Source organism: Danio rerio, chromosome 23 (genome assembly GCF_049306965.1).
Source record: "Danio rerio strain Tuebingen ecotype United States chromosome 23, GRCz12tu, whole genome shotgun sequence".
Classification (NCBI taxonomy): domain Eukaryota; kingdom Metazoa; phylum Chordata; class Actinopteri; order Cypriniformes; family Danionidae; genus Danio; species Danio rerio.
In genome coordinates, this window is record NC_133198.1 from 21,980,835 (window position 1) to 22,004,115 (window position 23,281).

General features: G+C 36.8%; 1 protein-coding gene across 1 annotated transcript in view; it reads right to left on the reverse strand.

The window, feature by feature from the left end:
• The window catches only part of pard6b (par-6 partitioning defective 6 homolog beta (C. elegans)), a 37,161-nt gene that overhangs the window by 10,947 nt on the left and 2,933 nt on the right, over positions 1-23,281 (reverse strand). Inside the window, 1 exon segment of the mRNA NM_001102675.1 lies at positions 21,219-21,441. Within this exon segment, the coding sequence (NP_001096145.1) occupies positions 21,219-21,441 (223 nt within the window).

Consider the following 23,281-nt stretch of genomic DNA (forward strand, 5'->3'; position numbering starts at 1 on the left):
CTGATAGACATCAGGATGCTGAGTCAGCATCACGATACTTCGCCCCGCCCCCGTCGCAGCAGCAACGCGCTCACAAAAAATACACATTTAGGCCCCGTTTACACTTATACATCTTCATTTTAAAATGGCATTTTAGAACAAAAACGATCCAAGACCACACTGGCGTTTTCCCTAGCATTTCTGAAAAGATCTCTCGGTTCACACTACACTGCTGAAAATGCACATTACGTGACCACACACACTCTGTCATACTGCAGTGTATGTGCGCGTCTGAGTGCGCGTCTAAAGCTGCGTTTTCATCCAACGAGTCAAAGTGAACAAAATCGTCACTTTCTGATTAACTGGCGCCAGATATCAACAAAAAAAACCTGAATTTGCTGCAGTAGGAGAAGCTGCATCAATCTTTTCTACATCTAATAAATGACTCAGAAGGCAATCCTGACACACGGTGAACACGCGGTGGCGTTTGAAGGTGTCAGACGTGGAGCAAACGCACTTGATTCTGGAGGACATTAATAATATAATAACACCAATACTTAAACGGTAAGGTGTTTTAGAATGACCAAAACAACAGTTCTGATGGTTTACAGTGTGCTCAGCCTGCTTGTTTATCCATTCACACACATTTTTTCTCTAATTCTAATCTCTGATCTCTAATTACAAAATCACAGGACCTTTTTTTAATGCGCATACTGGAGTTTGTGCGGTAAAAGTGTTTCCATCGTGATTTTACAGTTGTGTGTTTATTAGGCACGTTGAATTAATAAAAGCAGTAAATCTTCTGTTTATTTAGCAACCTGCTTTAGGGATTTCTTGGGATTCTTCTTCATGGGTATTTGGAGTTACCATGCAAGAGTGCCCTCTCGCCTTTGGAGGAAATTTACTGCTGACCACACAACAGTGCTCCCCTGTAATGATGTGCATAACTATTGCTTTTGCTAAAACGCAATATCGATTTAATTTGGACGTTATTTCCATTTATTGCCCAGCTCTATTGCACCTAATGCACTAATCTTGATTCAGATTGCCAATTTATTTTGTAGTAATTTTTTTAAGCATGAGACGAGAATTAATGAACATATGAGCACTTCTGTATACAAGCAAATCTGATTTAATTATTTACGTTTAAGAATGATGAAGTAAAATTTATTTAATATTACATTTGCAAAACAAAACAGTAGATGAGCTGAACAAAAAATCTAAGAAATAAAATAGCCATAATAGTAAATGTTGAGTTATATTTTGCAAGCATCTTTACAGCCAAGTATTCATTTGTGACTAATTAAAGGATGCGTATTGTGTATATTTAATAAGAGCGTGTGTGGGTGGATTGACTCCCTCCTGTCATGTAGGCCTAACTACTGCTGCCTTCAGTTTAATTCATGCTGACGCGGCTCATTCTTATCTCTCTCATTCTCTTCCTTCAGTGCATCATCTTTATCTCTCTCTCTCTCTCTGGCAAATTCTCTGTCTCGCAGGGAGTGACTGTGACTGCTTCGCTACTCAGAATGTGCTTCTTCAGCTAGGCTAGGCTAGTTTCAGTCAGAGGCCCTGTGTTTTCGGTCAGTGGGGCTTGGTTGACAAAACTGATTTCTTGTGGATCTCATTTTTTGATTTCCTTTCTTAAATCCCAAGAATCTATGCTTTATTTTTTTCCTTTAACTGATTTATGAACAAATCTTCACTATAAATAATTTGCAGCATGCAACACATTCAAACATCTCAAAAAGCTTTGCTTTAAAATGCTGCCAATTTTGAAAGTTTTCTAAATTTAAAGGATAAGTTTGGGCTTACCAATATATTTTTTGATAATTACAGCTAAAGAGATTATTATAATATAATGAATTAATCTAAAGCTAAATTAATCTCCTCTGTTTATGCGGTGTTGATGGGTCCCCGACCCCACTGTATGTAAAAGTAAAATGGGATGAAGAATTATTGACTATAATTTCAGAAGAAGACTGGTACAATATGTGGAAAATACACCAAACTACTATTACTTCACAAGTTTGGAGGGAGTTTTCCTGGAAATTCCTTATACGCTTCTTTATAACACCTAAGATTAAAAGCAAACAGACCTCTAGACAACAAATGTGCTGAAGACAGTGTGGGCAGAAGAAGCAGATCATACCCATATCTTCTGGAGCTATGGGAAAATTCAACCGTTTTAGGATGATGTGCAGATTGTTATTTCTAAGGTTTGGATATAGAGTTCCTAGGACTGCATTATTTTTGTTTATGGGAGATATTAAGCACATTGTCCCCAGATGTGACCAATATTTGTATAAGATTCTTCTTGTGGCATGCAAAAAGACTATAACAAGGAACTGGCTTAAAGACTCAACGTTGAAACGCAAGCAGAAAATATCTAATTGCTAATTTTTTTTTATTCGATATTGCCATTGTAATTTTGATTTGTAGTTGATTTGTATTGACAAGCTTTAGCTTGTCATGACAACAATTCTGCGACAGCTTTTAAAAATGACCTGTTTTTGTTTGTGGCTGTGACTTTGAAACCAAAATATTTCCATATCACTGATGTCCTGTTTTTTTTATATAAATTATTTGTCTATTAATGCTTCTGAAGTAGCAGACACTTGTCTGCGCTTTCCTGTTTGTTTGTTTTTTGTTGTATATAGTGGGCGTTCTGCATAGTTCGATTGTGCAATTCTGATTGGGCAGAACGAAAGTGTGCTCACTCAATTGGCTAGTAAGACTGTTATACACAGACTGCAGTCACATATTTGCTCTGGGTGAGGGAAATTAAATAAGAAATATATATATTTCATATCACAGCTTTTTGTGATTATCTAATCACAACATTTCAAATTGCGATCCAATTTCGATTAATCACACAGCCCTAGTGGTTTGAGAAAATTAAAGAAATTCAAGTATGGATAAACTGAAATTTAAGTTGAGGATGAAAATGTATATTTTCAGGAAGGGTTGGTAAAAATGGTTTATACATATAAGAAATATAAAGACATGCCCATTTAAGTGAATGGTAATTGAAAGAGATATAGCAATATGCGTTTTTGCCTTTCTTTCTTTTAAAAACTTATTTTACATGCAACTTTATGTATGTGCATATTGATATGTGTATGTATGTAATGATGTATGTTGTCATGTCTTTTTTCTATTGAATTATTGTTCGGTATTGCAAAAAATAAACAAAATAAAAAATATTTAAACATTTTCTTAATATGAAATTAAAAATCTCTATCTACAAAATCTCTACAAATAGTTACAGATCAAAATGAATAAGAAATTAAGTTATGTTAAAACAAACAGTACAACTTGCTAAAATTTATAACATCTCATGTAATCACTCTCAGTATGTGTTTCAAACATGATTTTGTTTTTTTTAAAAAAGCTTGAAGACAATTTTACATAATGTTACATTTACCTCATAAAAACAGAATTCTATGAGCAGAACTTAGTTATCTAAAAACTAGCATGGCCACAGTAATGTTTAAAATGTTTAAAGGCAATTGGGTTAAAAATTTAATTCAATTTTATTATTATAAAGTTTTATGTGTAATGTAACTGTTAAACAAATTGTACTTGCATCAAATCTTAATCTGGTGAATCGAAATCAAACTGAATCATCAAATCTGTGCCAGTGCATGCCTGCTATTTAGTTAATATAGCTGCGTCTCAAATGGCACACTATACACCATGCGCTATGTACTTATGCACTTACACACTCCACAGGATAGTATATGTATGTAGTGTCGTCCCAAATGGCACACTAATGTTTTTTTACTAAGCGGAAATTCAAACCGTTTCCTTGATGACGTTTGACGGTCTCCAAATCAGTGAAATAAATGACTGAAGTATCAAATAATACCTGCCTTAAATATAACCGCATTCACCATTGGGAGGCGCTATAATCACTCTCGTAGGAGAATTTTGCTTTCACCATCCAAAATAAATAAAGTTATCCAACATGTGCGTCCGATAGCTCCGCCCCTTCCGCTTAGCGAGCAAAGCTGCGAGTGTTAAGTGTGTGAAGTGTCCATCATTACACACTTCATTTTAGGAGCTGAATGAGTGCATCATCCGGATAGTTAAAGTGCACTTATTATTTTTAGAGTTTTCAGTGTAAACACACTACTTACACTATTTAAACAACAAAATGGAGTAGAATAGTGCATAAGTATGCGATTTGAGACGCAGCTTATAAATCACCGTACGGAACAATTTTAAGTTGTAATCTGATTGTCTGATAATCAAAATAATACTTGAAACACAACTAAAACTGTTTATAGTACCTGATGACAAATAAATGTGATATACTTAAGAGTATATCCTGTAGTCCCTTTTTTGTGGTATAATAATCATCATCAATCACTTTCATATTTTCTCTTATGGATGGAGAAATAAAACCATGCAGGGGACTGAAACTCCTACACATATCTGTAGTTGGGCTCCGGTCACTCAGTTTCCAGGTCCCCTATAATCTGCACCTTGTCTTGCCTTTGACTCTGTGAGGAATGTGAAGTGCACTGGTAAAGGTCACATGGTCAGAGTTCAGTCTAGAAGGTATTTTACAGCTCTGAGGTTAATCATACACAGAAGCCTCATAAAACACTAAAGTCATCAGCATTCAAAACCCGTGTGACAGAAGCTGTAAAGAACAAATTCTGACAGCAGAGCTGTGTGCTGTAGGGGAGGCTGAATCTGCAGAATCAGGTTCAGTCTATCTGACATGTTTTGAACAGTACAGATTAACAATAGATCACAAAGTCTCACTAATAAAATCTCCTCATCCTCCCACTTTTTTCTGTTACATCCTTCCTGGTCTGGTTTACAACTCAATGGCCCCAATGCATATGTGATTGTCTGTTTTATCAATCCAATCACAAGTGCATGGCACTAAAACCAGCTTTACATGCACTTCTAGAGGTAGTCAAAAACTCATTTGTTCAGACTGCTTTCCTAATGTAAACTTGTGCAGGCAAACACATCTAAATAGCCCAAAAAGACCACTTGACATCTGACCAAACATAAGATCTTTACATGAGAGAAAAAGCACCAAAACAAGGCATCCATTTATATGTGAATGTAGCCAAAATACAAGGACTAAAATCTAAATCATAGTTCATAACCACCCACATGCTGATGCTTTTCACTCACTTGCTTTCCTGTTCATTCACAAGAAGCATGACATGGGTTTGTTCATTAAGTAGTTTTTTTCTGTGTAGGGATGGAAGAATGGGAGAAAAAAAAAACTTGATTGTTTCTCCATCGATTCTGATCAGTTCAGAATAGAGCTGTGCGATTATTTGAAATCGTAGCAAAATCGTGATTTGGACATGCACGATTTCTAAATCGCCTACAGATTTTCTCGTTGTATGGTATTTAAACTATTAATACTGAAATGTGTTTATTCCATACAAAGTATGAAGCTGATCGTTCAGCTCTTGTTATGTGACTCATGGTGCGGCATTCTGAAAAGTTGCATTTAGGTCGCATTTACACTGCACTGTTCAAGTGACTCAATTCCGATTTTTTCGGATATGGCCCATGTACGTGTAAGCAGGAACAAATCGCATGGATTCCGATTTACTCAAATCAGATTCAGGCCTTGTTCATAAGTGGAAATTTATCTGATATGAATCGGATCTGTGTTCGGGTGTCTGCAGTGTAAGCAGGTAGATCTAATTTTCACCTGTCAATTCGAGTCGTGGATCATTAAAAACCATATTGAATGATGTCAACTCAGATGCTTACATTTCAGAACAGACTTCAGCAGAGTCCCAAACCTTAAATCTCATACACGAGGACTAAAACAGCTTTTATATTGTCATATAGCACAGGTATTTTAACGAGAACGAGTGAGCGAAATGTCCGCCACGTAACCAATATAAACTAATATAAAACTAGTGCATAGCTACATCACGTGCATAAATCACGCCATGGACATTACATTAAGATGCCTAAAGGTTTAAAAAAGTCTATATATCAAAAGAAGAGGGACAAATAAGAACCTTTCTGTCATAAACTATAGTAAAACAGCTTTTCAAAAGCTGCAAACTGATTACATACAGGAATAAAGAAAAGAGCACTCTTTAATTATCAGCTGTTAGTCAGCGTCCGCTCTTCTTTTTCCTGGTCATTGCACCTTTGCTGTGTGTTGTGTAAATGCAGACGATCGGATACGAGTCACTTTTTAAAGATGATGTACGCAGGTCATCAAAAAAATCAGATACAGACACAAAATTGGAATTGACCATCAAGATCTGCAGTGTAAATGCAGCCTTAAAGTTTGTCTGAAAAGAGATGTTGTATCTCAATATGTGCACACAATCTACGCGCCTTCATTGGAAAAAATTGACTTGTGCATGCAAAAGATGCCATATGCGAACGGCTTAATTATGGCAGCGTCACAAAGAGGTCTATGATCTATGCATGACAAAGCACACGCACACACGCAACTACTTCTGCTATTTAGTCAAGCAGAACAACAGAGCCTTACTTAAGGTTGACATAGGTTGTCAACTTGACATAGGTTGACAATTTGTTTACATAGGTCTGTTCTAGAGACAATTTGTTACAGCTTTAATAGGTGATTTTTATTTTAGTTTATGTCTGTTTTAGAGACATGTTACAGGTCTTTGATAAAGAGCTAATGGTTTTTCTTTTGAAATGAGATTCAGATTCGCAATGTAAACAGATTCAGTTTGTATTTGACAAAATCGTGATTAAAATCAAAATCCCAATATTGTTTAAGAAAATCGTAATAGGTTTCTTTTGCCCATATCGCACAGCCCTAGTTCAGAAGTGATTCTGTATTCGAATTAGATCACGACTGTATGGTCCTGCACCGGTGCAATCTAGAAACAGAAAGATAATAAACGTTCACATCCACATGTCCGTATGCTGCAATTTGCTTTGTTTGAACAAAGATGAAACTTTAGAATCTTAAAGGCGTGAACTGGCATTTCAATGTTACATTAAGAGCTTGTTCATTCTGAATATCTGCTTGTTAAGTCGTGATGTATGGAATACTGTTCCTGGGTCCAAGCCACTACTCATTTCAATTGAGAAAATATTCATTTATGACCCCATTTAAGTCGTATCACATTAAAGTGAATTTTATATAAATTCAAGGAGTACACGACAATCTCTGGACTTGCTGCATCACAAACACCAATATTTTTACAATTTATAAAAAAATTTATCACTTTATGGCCATTGGATATTAGGCAAGAATATACATTGTGATCATGATTTTCGAAAGTATTACATCGCTTTGTAAACGTTTATAATTATCATTTGTTGAGCCTCCCCGTATAGTTTGATAAAGCGCTTGGACCCCTGTTAAAAAAACAAAAACGTAAATAAAAAATGGTACTCATACTTTAGGAACGGTATTGCAGAAAATTTTGAGTTTTAAAACCTTGACTGTATACCAGTGGTCACCAATCTCGGTCCTGGAGGGCCGGTGTCCCTGCAGGATTTAGCTCCAACTTGCCTCAACACACCTGCCTGGATGTTTCAAGTATACCTAGTAAGACCTTGATTAGATTGTTCAGGTGTGTTTGATTAGGGTTGGAGCTAAAATCTCCAGGACACCGGCCCTCCAGGAACAAGTCTGGTGACCACTGCTGTATACCTTGAAAACGGTCATCGTCCCATGCCTAGCCATACATAATTTTCCAATCATAAACAAAAACAATAAAACTAATTCTAGTTAAAATGTAAATTTTTGAAATATGTATTTGCACATGAATAGTAAAACTGTTAGTCAAAAATCCTTTTGAAATCTAATGGTGACTTCCAGAATTGGAATTAGATCCGTTTGTGAATTCCCTTAAGAGGAATTGTTGGTGAGGAGAGTGAATATCCACCTTAATACCATGGCTGAGCGGATTCCTTTGAGCAAGGCACCGAACCCCCAACTGCTCCATGGGCAACCCAGTGCTCTGGGTGTGTATTAACAGATGTAAGTACTTTAGATAAGGGGTGTCCAAACTTTTCGTATGAAGGGCCATCATTGAGAGCCATGGACCAAAGCTAAATATACCAAAAACTATGTTCATTTTTTATAATATTTAAAAAATAAATCGAAAACAATACTTTGTTTACTAATTAATTAAATAATTAGTTAACTAATAACTAATGTTAACTAATGCAGCATATTTTTTTATTATAACTTATTACAATAAAAAATAATCACATTTATAGCACAGTGAAGTTCAATGCTAAATACAAGTAGAATCTGCCTTTGCCTTTATTTGCTCACTGATATCTCTGGATTGTCCTCTGGATCTGTCGGGTGACAGTTGGTACATTAAGAAAAAATTTGAATCACTTAATTGAAACTTTAAATAAGCTTTTCAAGCAATAAAACAAACAAACAAAAGGTTACATTAAATTAGAAATGGCAGTCTTCATTCTCCCTCTCTTCTCAGATGGGATGGTGGGCCAAATCAAAGGTTACCATGGGCCAACTTTGGCTCGCGGCCCCTAGTTTGGACATCTCTGATATAGATAAAAAGCATCTGCTAAATGCATAAATGTAACGATTCCCATACCTGCATGTGTGTTGCACAGAGCCTTCTAATCAAAATGATGCATACCATGATGAAATAATGATGAGTAGACAAAATTCAAACACAAGCGGTCACAAAAGATGCATTCAATAACACCAGGGGGAAATGGTAATACTTTTTTTTTCTGGACATCAGTGATTGTGTCACTGAAAATGCATTAATAAGCAACAGGTGGGAACAGGGCCTATACGCTCAAGTACAGGTTCATTTTTCACACCCATGTGTAGCCTTCCTGTCCTGTCTAATCTAATCTAATCAGCAGAGGTGATCAGAGTCCGACCACATTCCAAACAGTATGACGTCTCCCCCCAGTCCTGCAGCTAACTGACCCTTCCCCCCCTCCCGAGAAGTACAACCTCTTCCACCACACAGCGCACCCTCATCCCGCTCCGCTTCAGTGCCTGCACTGGGCCGATGGCGCTGGCCTTCTCTATACGGGCACGATGACATAACAGTGTTCCAGAGCTTCTGTGTATCTCCGTGAGATTCCTTGACCCTGGAATTCCTCCCTCTTATTAAAGCGGCTCCTCCTAAACCAGAAACGCCAATAAAAGCTGCAGACGTCATAGGTGTCAATAAAATACAAACCCATCCCCGCCCCCTCATTCAGCTGATGACCTGAATGGAAAAGTAAACAAATTTGTGGTATCAGAAAAGAAAGGGGATTGTAAAAGCGAAAGAGGCAGGGAACGAGTGGGCAGATTCCTAAAGCATAAGTCACTGTGCGCTCTAGTAGAAACTATTCCAGATGCTTTTCTGAACCACACCTGATGAGACAGGTGAGGCCGGCAGGGAGGATCCCAGAGACGCGCTGAGAAAACTATCAAAGGAATGGAAATGATGTGTAATGAATGAAATGAATCACGGTGCTATTATTAGAAGCAGCCACAGGTGGAAGATTTAATTATAGTGAACAGAAGACAGATTAATGCTAATGCTATTAGCTGACGCATCAATTATTTAACTACTACCTCATTCAAAAAAAATCCATGCTGTAGTTTTATTTAAAGGGCACCTATAAAAAGCAATTTTAAATTTTCAATAAGCTGTTTGGACAGAACACAGACATAATTGGAGTGATAAAAACTCAGCAAGTCTCTTTAAAAAAATTCCTGACCTTAAAATATGATCCAAATCCCAGTGATTTTGAGGCCCACCACAACATGACGTAGAAGTGTGTTTTTTGTTGTCCACTGACTGAATTGATTGACAGGCACCATGTCTCACCATGTCTCTATAATAACATTTACACACATGTCCAGAGAACATGTGGTTTTCTTTTTGCAAAGAAAATAAGATTAAAAGATATGTTACAACTCTATGTGATCATCTGCACCTCAATAATGAATTTTATGAGTTTAAAATGTTTAAAAAAACAGATCTTTTTTGTAATAGAGTAAAATCACTATGTAATTCTTTGTTATTTATTTATTACTTTTGTTTAGGGGTTTTTCACTTTTATTTGGAAAGGACAGTAGAGGTTGCAGACAGGAAAGTATTGGAAGCAGAGAGAGGACACGGGTTGGCAAAGGACCTCGAGTCGGGTCGCCGTGAGTACCATGGTGCTATATGTCGGCACACTTAACCACTAATCTATTGGCGATGACCGTTATGTAATTCTTGACCACTATAATCACCATGGCCGCATGGTGTCAGTAAACGAGCATATAAGAATGTTTTTGTGTGTGTACTGCAAATGGCATTTGTGTGTGACTCATCATTTCAGAAAGGCTTTAATACAGTAGACTCCACCGCAAATACATCAAATCAACGTACTTAGTATTTTTGACTCGTGATGATATTTCAGCTTTATCCGTGTGTGTTTCTATCACTGACTGCTGTTTACCTGGAGAAGCAGACACGCACGTTGGAGCAGTGGGCGGGGAGAACCAGCTCATTTGGATTTAAAGCCACAGGCTACAAAAACAGCTACATTGTGATCAGACACCAAAATGTGCAGTTTCTCCATTATATAAAAAATAATCTGATGGGTATTTCAGGCTGAAACTTTACAGACACCAAAGTCTTATCTTACATCTTGTAAAAGAGATAAAATAGAAGCCCTTCAAACGTTCAGGTTAGCCTGTAAACGTGTGGAGGCAGCTTTCTTCTAAAAGGCAGCATCTGAACTGAAATGGGACATAATAAGTGACAGATTTGGAATGCTGTACAGAGGGAGCAAGTCCACACTCCATGCTTATAATAATTCTGCTGGACAGCTCACAGGAGTCTCAAAGCATTAAATCATATCATGTTGCTAATAGGCATGCAATAACCTAATTTTTCAAAAAAGTGAACACAAACTAGCCACTTCCTACAGCACTACAAACCAAAGGACATGGGGAAGTAAATTGGTGATTTGTTAACTGCTATTTACCTCATGATACCCTGTGTGTGTGTATATATAAATATAATATATATAACATATAAATATAACATACATACATACATACATACATACATACATACATACATACATACATACATACATACATACATACATATATATATATATATATATATATATATATATATATATATATATATGTGTGTGTGTGTGTGTGTGTGTGTGTAGTTTTTGACATCGTTTATTTAATTATATTTCATTAATGTAATTAAAAAAGAACTTTGCAGTGAGTATATTGTGGCATTGAATATTTTTTAGATTTTGCACATGATGTGAACCTGAATGTGTGAGCTTGAACAGATCATAGATGTCATTCTACTCACTTTTTGTTGTGGCTGCCATCTTTAGAAAACATTCCTAGCCTACTCCCTGGTGCTGGCTCCAATAAAGTCTAGTAAAACCTTTTCAAATTTGACATCTGCTGATATTTTATTTATCTTTCCACAGTCCTTCTCCATACATCAGCAAAGCTCTTAAAACGTTTAAAAGCACTGAACCCTACTGCTACTTCACCTCAGGATAAGTTAATGATCCCAAAACGAATTATCGAGAGATGAAGAAAAGTTCTTGGTCACAGGATGGGTAAGATTAACCGATCTTAACCCTATTGGGTTGACAATTATTGTTTCTCATTGCAATTTACTGTAAGATTATCATATTATTTTTTACAGCATCTTAATAATCAACTTCATCTTAATAAGCACCAATATACAATACAGAAATACTGAATAAAACAGTCAATTTTTAATTAGACTGAGTCATTTCAGTCTGTATTGAATGATGTATTAAATAATGTCAACTTAAATTTAGCTTTCTAAGCGTTCATGTTTCTATGACACCATCTAGAGAAGCATCAGGATTTGAAAGGTAAGTTTTGTCCTGGAATCAGCTGCTAATGAACAGGAGAACAAGGAGCAGTGAATGTAGAGCACAGAGAATATAGAGCAAAGACCCAATATTATGACACTGCAGTGGCAAAGCAGGATGTCTGATCAGGAAATCACATGGTGCAAATAGACACAGGTGGCAACACCCCTTAAACCAGCAAACACATATCCACAACAGTGGCACAGAGCCACAGAAACTGAGGGTTTCTCTCAGTATTCTGATATAGTCTTGTCATTTTCAGTGGTTCATTCTTTGATTCTTAGATGATTATGTTTGGTGTCCTAACCTGAATGTCTATCCCAGGATGCCACAATCATCACTCAAGAATCCCTCATCATTAACCGCAATCAGCATAGGCTCTTCACTGCTGCCATGGTAGCAGGTAAACAAGCAAGGATGCATTGTTGTCATCCTGATGGTGTCTGAAAAAAACGTGTCTTTGTTGGGACAGGACGCCAATAGAAACATATAAACCCTCATTTGGAGTGTTTAGATGTGCATTCACACCCAACAAAACCTCCTAATTAAAGATCCAGTAAGCTCAGCTTAAGTCAAGCCACTTGAATATGCAAAGCAGGATACGAGAGAACAAAACCTAGAATTCCAAACACAATCCACAGACGAGGCACACCGCTCAAGAATGCCTCAGTCCCCCCATCCCCCACGTGAACTCCAACCAGAGCGAAGGATATCTTAACCCAGATCACTGAATGTGTGCCATTCAATGATGGCAAGACACGGCACAAAAGATTGCAGTTAGTTTGACAGCCTTTCTATTGTGCACCTTGATGTGATTTCAAACATCCTCCTGACTCACACATTTTTTATGTATGTGCATGTGCTAACTTTTATCAAAGCACTCAGTACTACATTCTGGATGTGATGTGAGCCTTTAATCTTCAAAAGAAAATACTTCAGTCTCTAGCTCTGTTCTTATGAGATGCCTACTTAGCATTTTAGGACACTGAGGCCCCGTTTACACTAGTGCGTTTTAGTTTGAAAACGCATAAGTTTTGCTACGGTTACGCCATCCGTCCACACTACGCCGGAGTTCTCGAGCGCCGAAAACGGAGCTTTTTGAAAACGCTGGAGAGGCCGTTTTCATTCTAAAACGCTGTTGCTCCGTCTCAGTGTGGATGGGGAAAGACGGAGACATCTGAAAACGGAGGCGGGGCTGCAAACGTTCGCCTATCTGATTGGGGCTTTTCCTCAATATTAAGTAGCCCACACACAGTTCAGTCTCGCATCCTCTTCTTGTAAGTTCAGACTTCGCAAGTTTGATCAAGGCTGCAGTCTCCCCTTTCTCAGTTTGATATGGAAACATACGGAGGACACGGGTAAATCTTCAAAGGGAACAGTGTACTTTATAACTTCATTCACATCACCTTGGCTACGTTGTTTCACTTTCTCAACAATAAAATGTAAACATGATTTAAGGAACTGCCTATTTTCTTTTTAATATTAGCAACTTAACAGACAGCAGAAATGTTGAGGCGTCGTGCTGCATATATGGGCGTCATCTTCACTGTGTGGATATTTATAACAAAACGGAGCCTATAACAACTGCCTCCTTTCAATTTCAGTGAAAATACGAAACGCACCCTCTCTTTTGCTGAATATCAGTTTTAATAATCGATAATTATAAAAGTATAACATACAATAAGTTTATACATTGTAGGAAATAAAGGCAAGCGATCAGTCATTGTACCTGGATTAATCATTAACTTATCTTTGCGCTTAACCAAAACATGTTACCCGTGAACAAGTAACTTAATAGATTCCAATCACCAAAGTCAGGGAATTGGCCTATGTCGTTAGATAAAGACAACAACATGAATGAAATATCACGTTTAGCAAATATAGTGAGATTAGATCCAGCGGGAGATGCGTGATGAGCAGTCCGACAAGCAGAGCTCTCATCTGGGTAGAAATGCTGGAGCGCTTGCCCGAGAGTGTGTGTGTGGTCACGTGATGTGCGTTTTCAGCGTTTTGGTGTGGACGGAGAGCTGTTCAGAAACGCTGGGTAAAACGCGAGTGTGGACGCGGATCGTTTTCATTCTACAACGCCGTTTTAAAACTAAAACGCACTAGTGTAAACGGGGCCTGAAATGCTATCAACACAAAAAGTAGATTGCTTTCTACAATAAATGCAACTCATAAATCACCACGTGTCTGAATTTTACTGTTTGCTAAAGAATTTGAGAGCACATAGAAATCAGTAAGTGTGCTAGGCATGGGCTGGTATAGGTTTCTGACGATATGATAATCTTGGATAAAAATATCACTGTTTGACGGTATTGTGATTACTGCTCTAAAATATATTCTTTTTAAATGTCTGGGTAAATAACAAGAACTTTTTGCCAGTATGAACACAATGGCTGCATCTGGATTGCATACTTTTATACTATATAGTACGCTAAAAAAAGTATGTGAGCTGAGTAGCATGTCCGAATTCAAAGAAACAAAAAGAAAAACTGTATGCGAGAAGTACCCGGATGGCCTACTTCTGGCTAGATTTGAAAGTGCGCATCCGATGGATGCTACTCTATACCATGATGCACCATGAGAAAAATCATGAATGAGAAAGAAGTGAGTGTTTCACGTGATCATGATAAAATGGCGGATGTAATACGACTGAGCTTCATTCATACTACTCACATTTATAATGTCCACAACTTAGTTTTCTATCAGTCAAGCAGTAAATTCCAATTCAAATGCAGTACATACTGAGTAGTAGGTAAGTTTGGACGCAGCAAAAAAGATTTTATTAAATAGAGAAACATTTATAATATTTTGTAACAGTAATTTTGTTAGGCTAAATAAATTCAAATGAATAATTGATTTCTGCTGTCTTCATTAAATTCAAAACACTAACTTCGTTACATTATTAACCATATAATGTTATATGTATATAAAGCATTTTTGGATATCTTTTCTGCTGAAGATACTGTTGTCTTAAAAAAACAACAACAACAAAAAACATTAAAAAAATAAAACTTTCATATACCTTAGGAACAGTATAACAGAATATTTTGCCGATTTTAAAACCTTGACTTTTCCAAACAGTGGTATACCTTGAAAACCATTATCGTTTAATGCTCTAACATATGTTTATTTTAAATCTTTTAGTAAAACAAAACAAACAAAAAAATTCCATTAAATACAATATATTTCATTTTAGGAAACATTTACAATATTTTGGAAAATTAAACATGTCAGGCTATATAATTTAAATAAATCATTGCCTTCTGCTATCTTCATTAGTTTTAAAAACACAGATTTCTTTACAATACATGAAAAAAAACACTTAAAAGAAAAACCTTTACATATACCTTAGGATTAATATATCATAATTTTTTTCGATTTTAATACCTTGCATGTTTTCCGCTACATTCATTATTCCATGTCGGGAAGCCAAGCCAAAATTGATCCTGCCATGGCTACATTACAGCTTCTCATTCAAAACATTTAGTCGTGTTTTTTTTAATAGAGGGTCATAATCACACCAAATTAAAGGGTTAGTGCATTATAACAGCGCAAACATATTTGAGGGGGCGTGCAAGAAGTTTTGTGCACGAGCAGAGGAAATCGGCGCACAAGCAAAAAGATCCGCATGCTCGAAGGCTATTACATAAATGCGATCTTGTATTTATTACTGTGCTCACGACATTTGTCATTAAAATAACGTCACAGGTAGTTCGTAGATCTGTGTAAAAAAGGGCCTGTAATTTCTTGTTCCCAAATGGTTTAAATTTGCTTTAAATCTAAAAGTCAAAGGCCTTAAAAAATGCATCTAAGTAAAAACAAGCGTCAGCAGCGCGTAAGCAGAGCGTGAGCTGTGCGTGTTTTTTCGTTTTCTATTTTTACAGATCAGAGCTTTCATACCGCACGCAGCAGCAGCGCTTCAGCGTCACGCTAAATTAAAGTGAGTGTAATAATGACTAAAATACATTGAATGACAGAAAAAAGTAGCAATTTTATCCAATAAATGCGTTAATAATATCCACTGATTTATATATAGTCAATCAAATTAACTTAAACGATTTAAAACTGCAACAAACATTTATTTAGGCCCGAACTACAAAACCAAATGTAAAACAATTTTAGTATCCGTTTTGCTTAAGTTGCACACTAGGGTTGCTGGAGAGGCGAAATAGAAAGTGATCATTGAGCATTGATCACTTTTGTCTGTCTCATCCTTTGCACGAGCTGTTACTCTACTACTGGACATTACTAAAGCGGAGAAAGTAACACTGTTTGAATATGTATAAATATCATAACTATATTGTATAAATATTATTATAGCTAGGCCTACAACAACCTGACAATCAAAAACTAAATGACACATCACAGGCGATTGTCTTCTGAGTGCACCAGACATGAATGGCACTCCTCATAGAGAGTGTGAAGCAGACAGCACTCTGTGATCTATATAATTTGTAAAATAAAGACTTGCAGGTTAAAGAAACAGCATAGAAGGAGGTTGCTGTGGGCCTTGGTGCAGATGAGTTTTTTTTTAGAAGTATTTGTATATAGAGAGAAAGATAAAAACAGAAATGTAACTAGAATAGACAGAGATAAATTGAGCTGCCGAAGAGTTGCGTGCTGCAGACGCAGCTGGTGTGAAAGGCAAATGCCTGCGTGCTGCTTCTGCTCTCCTTACGCGCTGCGCACGCTCTGCTCACGCACTGCTTTCGCTTGCGGTGTGAAACAGGCGTAATAGATAATGGTTGAATTTAACTGACTCAACAAATCATGTGTACTGAACTGTGATTTTTAGTTAATCACAAATTATCCTAATTTAACAACGCATGTGCTGCGATGTGACTGTTGTGGTTGTAACTATTGCGAATACGAACATTGCGATATAGATGCTGAAACTGTATATTGTGCAGCCTTAATCTAAACGTATATTTGGTTTCCCATTATCGTGAATTTGTGATGAATTTTGTTCAATGCAACAATCCATCACTCATTTCCAGCCCTGCTGCTTGTACATTTACTACCAGTTAGCTTACATAAGAGTTGTGTAAATAAAATACAACCCAACATGTCATGGGGGGATATAGGGGGGGCATGTCCCCTCCCATCCGAGGGTTGTCCCCCCATGCAAACATGCAAACTCCACACAGAAAAATATATGTATATAAAGATAAAATAATTGTCTAAGTAGAAAGAAAACTGAATTCATTATTTAAAATGCATTTAGAAACAGTTGAGTTCCCCCTCCCCTTCCTCAGAGTAGTTCGATCCACTGCTCATCTCACCTACTCATACAAACAAACACTCACACACACAATTTCAGTAAGTAAGTAGGGGATTTTATTCACCTTAAATAAAGCGATTTTTCTCAATGTAGTTAATACAGACTGGTTCATAAAACAGTTGCGACAAAAATGCTGATTACCGATGTAATTCTCCATGAATCTGGTGTATTAGCGATTAAAATTACTTATTTAGTTAACAATAGCTTGTTGCTAACGCTAAAGCCGTTTCCCATGCATTGTTTCATTTGTGACGACTTGGCATAATGTTAACTTAACATTAATGACCACAATTATCATATTGTTAGGCTGTGTATTTGCTAAATGAGCACTGTGCTACGTCCAAACTAGACCCACTGTATATTTGTATAATCAGTTTCTATTCTATTTTAAGTGACTCAATTAATTTGAAATTAAAATGTTAACCCTTTTTTAATTCTTTGTTTTTATTGTTGTGATTATTTTATGATAGTTTTGCATTCTTTATGTAAAGCACTTTGAATTGCCATTGTGTATAAAATGTGCTACAGTATAAACAAACTTGCCTGGCAGTGTCATGTATTGGATAAAATGACAGAGAAAATAGACATAAGATTATTTTTCAGTGCAGCTAAACGCCAAGTACAAAAAGATTACATATTAAGCAATTTTCCTGCATTTATTCTGCTTCAGGGGTCAGTCTGTTGACTGTAAACAACACAACAAACAATGCAATAAATAGTTTGAAGAAAAATTTGCTTTGCCATTGAACCTGAGAAAACATTGAGAATAATCATAATGATGTACACACACATCTACATATACATGCTATAATAATAATAATTATGATAAAACCATTTTTAACAGCGGGGACATATCTTTAATAGTACAATTCCGCTGTATTATTTGTGTCCCCTTCAAAAAATGCTTATAAAAGAAATTTTAAAAGAAATTTTATATTTATTGTCCCCCCTTACTGTTAAATCAGATTTACGCTCATGTAAACATGTGACCTTTTCTGAAAGAGTCTTATTGACAGCAGACCAGCAGGACTACAGGACTGTATGTGATAGTGGCTGTTAGTGCCAATTACTGGCTTGTTGTCTCTGTATGCCAAACTTGGCGTCACTTTATTTTGATGGTCCCTTTTGCACATTTTATTGACTACAAGTTACATTGAAAATATATGCCAACAAGTATTAGTAGACTTTAAGGTTTGGGTCAGATGTAGTTTCAATGTTTCTTGTAGTTAGTTGGTTGAGCAGATATTAAGCAGACAGTCTACTTATACTCTAATCAGAGTTAGTTACCACATATTTTGTACATCATTATCAGTGTAGTTATGGTTATGGTCCATATTTACAATGTTTAAATTGTAGCAAATGTAACAAAATCAGGTCAAACTTTGACATCAAATCTGGACCTTCTCCTGGGCACCTTTTCAATCAGAAATGTTGCTTCTGAAGATCACAGTAGAAGCTAGATGGTAGGATATCTTACTGGGTTTCAGATCTGAACATTATTTAGCCTGTAACAAGTATGCAATTTATCCTATGTCTCATTTAGGGCATTACATTACATACATCTAATTAAACCTACATACAAGTGCTGCACAATATATCATTTCAGCATTGATATTGCAATGTGTGCATCCGCAATAGTCATAATCGCAAAGAAAAGCAAAGTCCAGTCTGAACAATAACAGACCAGGGGCCTCATGTATCAACGCTGCGTACGCACAAAAACTTTGCTTTTTCGTTGGGTTTTGCCATTAGCATAGTCATTAGCATATTCATACGGGGGAGGAGGCAGGGAGGGGTTTTGTGCTCGTGCATGTTGCGCTCAGTTTCACGTTCATTCGGATGTACAAAATAATATGCGTGAGATTCGGCGTACGTAGTGTTTCAAACATCTGAATTTTTTTCTGCGTACGCACATTTACAGCTTTGTGCGTACGCAATGTTTTAGTAAGATTTCCACGCAAGTCTTCGTACATGAGGCCCCAGGAGCTAGGGCTGCGTGATTAATCGAAATTGAATCTCAATCGCAATTTGAAACGTTGTGATTAGCTAATCACAAGAGGCTGCGATATCAAAAATATATGTATTATATAATTTCTTACTAGACAACTGAGTGAGCACACTTTTGTTTTGCCCAATCAGAACTGCGCAACTGAACTATGCGGGACACCCACAATAAAACAAACAAACAGGAAGGCGCAGACAAGTGAGATGATGGCGTCTGCCACTTCAGAAGCATTAATAGATTAATTAATATCAATGTAAAATAGCCTGTCGGAAACATAGGAATATTTTGGTTTCAAAGTCACAGAGACAGAATAAAAACAGGTCATTTGTAAGAGCTCTCGCAGAATTGTTGCCACAGCACAAAGAAATACAACAACCTTAAAAAGCGTCTTGCTAAAAAGTCAACTAAAAGTATTACTATAGTGACAAGCAATCTAGTAGCTAGCAGTACAATTTCAGAGTTGTTTGCAGCTGATACACCATATGAAAAAAACATCACAAAGGCACCAGGAGATAACTAACTCCATACCACAGATACAGAATATTGACCAGAAGCCTGACTGCAAAATTAAGATATTTTAGATATCTTAGATAGCAATTAGATATTTTCCCCAAATTGCACAGCCCTACCGGGAGCTACAAAATTATATTTTATCACTGTATCTGTATTTATATGAAGTTTGCATGATTTATTTAATATTTTTGTCTTGTTTCTAGTCCAAATATCCACATTTCATAGCAAAAACAAGTTAATATCACTTACCCCGTGCACTAGCAGATAATTTCCTTAAAACAAGCAAAAAACTCTTATTTCTAACTGATTTCTTCTGACAGTAAAAACTAAACAATACTTTTACTTGGCCTAAGAATGTTTTTAATATCGAGACAAAACAAAGTAAAAAAAAAAATTTGATCATTCAATTTCTGTACTGTTCGATTCCTCAGAAAATCATCAAATAGTGCTATTAAAACCACCTTCTGAAACTGTATTCATTTCACAATATTTATCACAGAAAAATAAAACATCACAATATCAGATTTTTCCAATATCGTGCTACTATATACACACTCAACTGACTAAAATACTCAGGTCAGGATACAGCACCCCACTCTCCATGTGGAGTAAAAAAGTGGACAGGTCCTTCTGCGCTTCGGTGTCCCATAATCTGCCATAGCAACAAGTCACAGCATGGCGCTGGCGTTGTTGTGTAATTGAAGCGCAGGCCACACAGTGTTGCACAGTGACCCCTCTAATCGCCGCCTGACAAAGTGGCTTACCATCTACAGGTCATATGGCACACAGACACAGCTTAGAGTGGGGCACCCCACAGACTGGGGCCAACACGGCACAAGAAAACCACACAGAGTCACCAGATCAGAACTTTATATTCAGGTTTCTGCAGGTTTCTTCAAGTTTAATTTAAGACTTTAAAAGACCCTTTCAAGACCAATATGAGTGAAATTGTAGATTTATACAGGGCTAAACACTAAGGATTTTTTCGAATGGCCCGGTTACTTCTGTAAATTGTTTTTGTGTTAATGGAAGATCATGAAAAGGGATGTGGCACACAAGTGGAAACACTCAGGCACACGAGTTAACGCAAAACACATCCCAGGACATAATGCAATAAAATCTGCCTCGTGCTATTATCATATTTAAGACATTTCACAACTGTAATAAAAAGTAAGATAAACAATCAGAAGTAATGCGTGTTTTACTGCAATCCAGATCAAACACAGGATTAGAGAAAACTCATTTAAATTAAGACTTTAACCCATTAACCCATGCTAACTAGCAACCAGGTTAGCTGAACACTCATCTTTTGTAAGGACTACCGAACAGGTCACAATATAATCTGATACGACTGATACATAAACAAAAGCACCACTTCTGGTCTGACCACTTCCTGAAGAACAGCCATTGCCTCCACATGTGTTATCAGTTGAAACACATTTGTGCATATTACACAAAAAACAGAATTCTTAGCATACAGATGGACTGTGAGTAAAGGAAAGCATGTGAGTGTGATGTGTGAGTGACATATGGAGATGAAGATGGACCAATGACCCAATTGAAAAACTCAGCCCTCACCTTTTCGCTGTAAAAAGAGGCGGAGCAGGGGCGTTGCCATGGAGATTGCTTTATGATAGTTGTCATCGTTGTTGATTGGCAGCAGGTCTCCGTGAACATCGGCGTAACCCACAAGCAGGTCCACATTAGGGATCCGGTGCACGTGCTGTAGTAAGCCATAGAATTCATCAAATCGTCCCGGCTTGGACCGGTCCAAAGAGAACCGTCTGAATTCTGCTCCAAACTAACAACATGAAACAGACATCATTAAACAGAGATGGCACAGGTAAACAACATTATGACTGTGTATAACTACTGTAGAAACAGTAGAAGTCCTTTGAAGTCATATGACAACAGACATAGGTCATAGGACTGTTTTGTTACAGTTAAAAATAAAAATGAAAAATAAAACATGTTCATTCATTGTAAAAAAGCTGAAATATAAATGTATATTATATAGTTTTTTATGCAGTATTAAAGTTCAATGCACCAGTACATGCTTTGTAACAGTATTAAAAAAACAAATGTTTTAGGATCTTGATGTTATAGCCAGCTGATATTACAAACCCATAGCTATTTTGTTTAGAAAAGAAAGTTAATGCCAACAAATACATGAAGACAGCAATTAACACCAAAATAAGCTCTTAAAGATAAAGCAATTTAAAGCGAAACTCTTTCAAAATAATTTTTTTTTCCACATCTAATTACACCGACCAATGCCAAACTGCAAAGTAATACACATGCTCTTCTTTTATGTAAATTTAAATAATAGAATGTTTGTGACACTCAAGTCTAGGGTTGCACGATACTCTGAAAATCTAACGTTGCAATATTTTTTACTCTACAATATATATTGCGATACGGGGCGAGGCAGTGGCGCAGTAGGTAGTGCTGTCGCCTCACAGCAGGAAGGTTGCTGGGTCGAACCTCGGCTCAGTTGGCATTTCTTTGTGGAGTTTGCATGTTCTCCCTGCCTTCGCGTGGGTTTCCTACGGGTGCTCCGGTTTCCCCCACAGTCCACAGACATGTGGTACAGGTGAATTGGGTAGGCTAAATTGTCCGTTGTGTATGAGTGTGTGTGTGAATGTGTGTGTGTGTGGATGTTTCCCAGAGATGGGTTGCGGCTAGAAGGGCATCCACTGCGTAAAAACTTGCTGGATAAGTTGGCGGTTCATTCCGCTGTGGCGACCCCGGATTAATAAAGGGACTAAGCCGACAAGAAAATGAAAGAATATTGCGATGTAAAAGCTATTTTACTACATGACTTAAACAACAATTTGGAAAGAATTGATCATTTTAGATTGATTGGGAAGATTCTGTAGGGCTGGGCGATTTGGACTAAAATCAAAATCTCGATTAATTGAACATTTTAACTCGATTACGATTAATGAACAATTATTATTTTTTATTTATTACATTTTTTGCCATCATAGTTCACTGACAAGTTTTGTACAGTAAATATGCACACATATTCCAGTGAGAGATTTATGAATAAAGGGTGCATTACTTGATTTTAGAATAATTAAAGGAAACACACACTATCTACTTTCTATAAATATTTATTGAACATTAACGTTGAACAAACAAAATTTTATTTGTGCCATGCACATCACCGCTATCAAACTGACCAATCACAAAGCCTGCGCTATGTGTCATCGTGATGTGTAATTAGATTTTTTTTAAAGTGCGCGGATTTGTGACCGTGCGAAGACCGTGCCGCACCATATGCGTGCGCTCGATGCAGATAAATAAATCAGTCTTCTTAACCCTTTGATGCACTACATGGTCTAAAGTAACCCGTCTAAGCTTATTTTTTATACATCTATTTTATAGCTTGTGCATTAAAGGGTTAACAGACCAGGGTCATGTGACTCCACACTCGGTATAGAAAGTAATTGAAATAAAATCAGCCTGGAAAAATTTGATCGATTTTAGGTCATGAATGTTGATTTCAATTACGCCACTGCTTCGCTAGGGGATTGCATGCATAAAAAAAGAAACAATCTACAAGCGACAAGATCCAATAAATAAAACAATGCCAACTAAATGAACAGTGTTTAATTGTTTTCCGATGAGTCGCGTTC